General features: G+C 40.6%; 1 protein-coding gene across 6 annotated transcripts in view; it reads right to left on the bottom strand.

The window, feature by feature from the left end:
- Positions 1–4673, bottom strand: part of LOC102674702 (potassium voltage-gated channel protein Shal) — a 110234-nt gene that overhangs the window by 51135 nt on the left and 54426 nt on the right. For all 6 annotated transcript variants that reach the window (XR_004151083.1, XM_006619912.2, XM_031512521.1 and 3 more), the window contains exon 4: positions 3285–3473. Coding sequence is in view for 5 of the 6 variants with exons in the window: in XM_006619912.2 (XP_006619975.2) it covers positions 3285–3473 (189 nt within the window). In the remaining variant the exon portion in view is untranslated. The remainder of the gene's footprint in view (positions 1–3284; positions 3474–4673) is intronic.

Here is a 4673-nt window from a genome sequence, read left to right as displayed (position 1 = left end):
AACATTTGAAGTATATATATCGAAGAAAAACAAATAGGTATCAACTATGAAATAGTGATGTTGTTGGCAACGTTCAATAATAAAACCACATATAAAATTTCACTGAACTTTAAATTCTATAACAATGTTTTCTTGCAACTTTCTTTCATTCAACGAGGAGAAGTACGCTCGAGAATTTCGATGATTTTTCAAGGGAATCGGCTCACAACGTCAACATCACGATTGGATCGATTTGGATGGATCGCATTGGATGGATTCTTGTTATCTTGATATTATTAATAAAGGCGTATCGTGGATAGAAGAGATTCCCTCTTCGAGGGAAGATATTTTCGAGTGGGAAAATGATCCGGCGTCGGAGAGATCCCATGGAAATGTATCGGTTGCCAATTATGGAGACACGAGCAGAAGAGAAATAACGTTAGACGAGAAGAAGATCTCCTTAAGAGAAATCTCCCCATTGGAAAAATTCGAGGAGGATTGAAGAAACAATGAGCTCTCTCTCTCTCTCTCTCTCTTTCTCTCTATCTCTCTCTTTCTCTCTCTGTCAAAAAAGGTTAAATATTGACCCTGGTTCTCGTTAATCGTTCCCATCGAGACTCTGTGCGATCTCGAAGCACGGGATCCGTTTCGAGCGGGTTGATCCGGAGGAATTTAAATAGGGCGTGAAAGGATGCGACACGAGGAAATTTTGCGGCACGTTTCAAATTCTCGAGAGAGTTGTGAGAAGAGGTTGAGGATCGTTTGATTCGCTCTGCGAAATTTTCAGGTTTCTGTTCGAGGGGAGGAGAGGAGAAGGATCGAGGGAAAATGGTTGAAAAGGCGGCTAAACGCCGGCAGGAAGTGGAGATCGCGGCACGTAGACGTGGGGAAAAGAAGACGTTTGGAAAGACGACAGAGGACGGAGCAGGAAGTGGAACGACGCCGCCCCGGGCCGTATGCACGATTTTCTTCGCGAGTCGACAAAGGCGACCGGAATCGCGCTCCTTTCTGGGTTAAGTATATCCAGGGGAGGAGAGGGGGGAAAAGACTGCTACATTCCACCCGGAAGTCGAAGACTATCGGGTGAAAAGTGTAATCGAAAATGAATTTCCAGTCAATTCGATTGGAAATTCGATCGAAACTAAGGGGATAGGATAACGTGATAACGATTATTCTAAATTGTTCCTTTTTAAAATCTCCCTCGCGATTTCTTACGTTGACCAAATTATTATTTTTCTTTTATTTTCAATATTCAATTTTCAAATGAGGATGAGTGGCAATAAAGAAATTTGGTTCGCGTACGTATTCACGATTTTTGAAATATATCAATTCAATTATATAATGTCTGTGTAAAATCTTTTTTTTTTTCTTTGGAATATCTTAAATATTATTTATTATCAAGAAATCCAAAAATGGAAAGTCTCGTCGAAATGGTATCGAAGGAAATACGAGGTTATCGAATTAGAGAATGGTTGATGGATCGGTTGGGGGGAGGAAAATAATAGGATCGAAGGGATCGTTGAAATGCATTTCCTCTTCATCTTGTAAAATGTGCATCCTCCCTATGTACGGATAACCCGAGCGGACCTTGCAATTAACACAATTTCCGTGGAAATTCAGGCTCGAGTGGGCACCGAGACAGGGTTCCGATTTGCAGAACTGACCTATTTATCACGTTTTCGATTTCAGGTTCGGTGGAAACACTTCTGTTAACGGATGCCGATTCTTGCCGAGTTAAAGTCAAGTGTCATCGAGAAAAATAAGATCGAATAAGACAATTCAAAATGTATCGATCGAGTGAATATGAAATGCGTCGCGAAAATTTTACGCAAATTAAAATTTAGAGATACCTCTTGCAATCAATCGAAAATCGAAATCGAAAGTGATAATAGAAACTGTCGATGCAATTATCGGTCGAATTTATCACCATCTAATCAAACGTTACAATCAATCATAATGGTCTTCATACGTCTTGCGTAAGATCAATCGAGAGAATATTTATTAAAAGTAATTTCCGTTAATTATCATTTTATTAATTTAAAATCTTGTCTTCGATGAAACTTCGATTTCTAAGATTTACGAAATATATATTATTCCAACTTCGTCAATTTTGACAAGAATATTCAAAAAATCGAGCAACGATATATCAATTAATTATCTGAATAACATCGTGCCGAAACATTAATTCGATTTCAAAATTTAGAATCAATTTCCAATTTCGCAAGCTATCGTACCAGACACTTTTTTGACCAACGCAACGAAACAGAGAAGAAGACTAATTTATCCCTATATATATATCCTTATCAAAAAATCCTTAAAAAAAATATCAAGAACAAAGGATAAATTAAAATTACAAATTTAATATTATTTCGATAATTATAAAATTCTAAAAAGGAAAAAATAAAATCTTCGATTAATTAACTCCAAATGAAATTATTGTTAATACTAACCTATCGATCCTATTAATTACACAATTACAATTTGAAAAATTCAACCTACTGGAAGCAAAACTGGATAAATTCTCATACCTAAAATTAATGATACAAAATAATATTCTATAATTTAATATATATATATATACACTATCTCATCTTCACAAACACAAGAATATACGCGTTCCACATACGTACCATCCAACTCGTGTTATACCTGCGACACACAAGAGTTATTCTCTCCGTTTATTTCACCAGTGTGAGTCGAGCGCCACACACACACACACACACGCACGAGTGGGTGGCCCTCGCACAAGTGGCGCGCTAAAATTGGACGCGGACAGAGGGGAAGGTTTATTCAAATTACTCCGCTTCGACTCTTGGATTCGTAACAGGCGGCCGTTGGTTCGCGGCAGGAGAGTGAAACTCGGGATAAACGTGCACGCGACATTTCGAGCATTGATTCCGCGAAATTAAACGGAGCCCCGTCCCGTGGCCGAGGTTTAATGAAGCGCGAATCCTCTCGCGTCAATGGAGGAGAAGCCTCTTTCCCCTCTCAAAACCGGCATGATATTTCCAATCCAAGCCGCTTCTTTTCTCCCCCCTCCCTCTCCCTAACGCGTCCACGGGTTATTTCGAAAGAGTTATGAACTCGACACTCGGAGAAACCGAGCGCTCTGTGCAAAGGTAAAGGAGGCTTTAATCGAGTTTTAATCGAGCTTCTCTTCTTCCCGCGAAAATCGATTTACTTTATTGCCGGTGATTTGTCAAATATTTCAAATTTATTTGCTCGAGATATTATTATATAATCGAGGAGGATACGAGGGATAAGAGGAGTCGAAGAAAAGAAACATCAATGTTCAAGGATCTTACCGTGGTCTTCTCTAAACAACGAAGTAGATGATGATGCTGCAGTTCGAAGATATCCTCCTCCTTGTAATTGTCGTCCAGCTGAAGGCCGCTCTCCTGCGCGGCCAAACGCGCCTCGGCCGCCTTCTTTTTGCTCACGAAGGCCGCCCCGCTCGACGCTTTCGCGATCCTGATCCGTGCCAATCTTGCTTTCTGGAAGAAAAAACGGGGAAAGGGCAAATGTTAAGAAAATCGTATTATCGAAATCCGTCTCGACAATTTCGTCGCGACGTCCCTCCATTTGTAAAAAAAAGAAAAAAAAGGGAAAAAAAGACGGAAATCGGCGAAGGGAAATATTTAGATGTTGCCAAAATAAAATCGACAAACAACGGTCATCTTCACGGTCAACCTAGTTTCCCTCCGAGTTTTGGAAAGGGACCAAATAATCCAGAGTGGTGAAAGGGCTGAGAGGCTCGATCCCTCCTCCCTTCCTGTTCGAAGCTGTCAGAACAACAATGAGGGAGTTGAAGGGAGTTCAGGAGTGTTCAATCTTTCCAGGTCAAACGATAGGTTTAGAGACGAAATTGAAACGCGTTGAAACACCGTAATCATCATCAGACTAGCTCGCTTCGAGGAAAATCGGGCGAATTCGCGGCTTAGAAGAGGCGCATTAAATCTCAACAACGACAATGCATCGTGCTCGCCTGTTTTCTTTCTTTATTTCTTTCTTTCTTTTCTCTCCTCTTTTTTTCTTTCCTCGAGGCGATCTCTCCCGTTTCGCGCCGACGCTCGGTCAATTAAGCTTTTAGCGAGGATTTTTGCAGGAGGAAATTTACCGTGCGCACCGCCATTCAAATGCCGCAAATACGAGAAGACGGCGATCCCAAGCTTTAAACGCGTCCACGCCCATTTCCGCAACGATTATGCCCCGGCCGTTGGATTTTTCGCTTCTTGCACAGAGACATCGCGCGATACCTTGTTCAAACCAGCCATTTCAAACTTAGCGAGAACTTTTTCACACTTTTTCGGAGAAGCAAACCGATGAAATGAACCGATGAAAATCGCCTCTTTCCTCGATCCCATTTCAAATTTACAGCTATCTCAATTGAATAATTCGACGAGATAATCCGTATTGATAATCGCCAATGGAACAATGTGCTTCGCGCGATCTTGATTTCCAACGAGACAAGATTTCTAAGAAGTCTTATTCACTTTAATCCTTTATCGACGTGGAGAAAATATGATGATATAGGGATTTTGAGTAAACACCATTGTTGAATCAGTGGAATCGATGATTTCTCTTTTTTCTTTTGGATATCGTTAAAAACGTTGAAAGTTTCAAGATGGCCCGGTATTTCACGCGTGGCAAAATAACTGTTCGTTGGTCGGATAAATTTATTTTCATCGCGATTT

This window comes from Apis dorsata, unplaced genomic scaffold, assembly GCF_000469605.1.
Source record: "Apis dorsata unplaced genomic scaffold, Apis dorsata 1.3 scaffold_455, whole genome shotgun sequence".
Classification (NCBI taxonomy): Eukaryota; Metazoa; Arthropoda; class Insecta; order Hymenoptera; family Apidae; genus Apis; species Apis dorsata.
The sequence above is the reverse complement of the archived record's forward strand: the minus strand, read 5'-3'. Positions and strand labels throughout refer to the sequence as shown.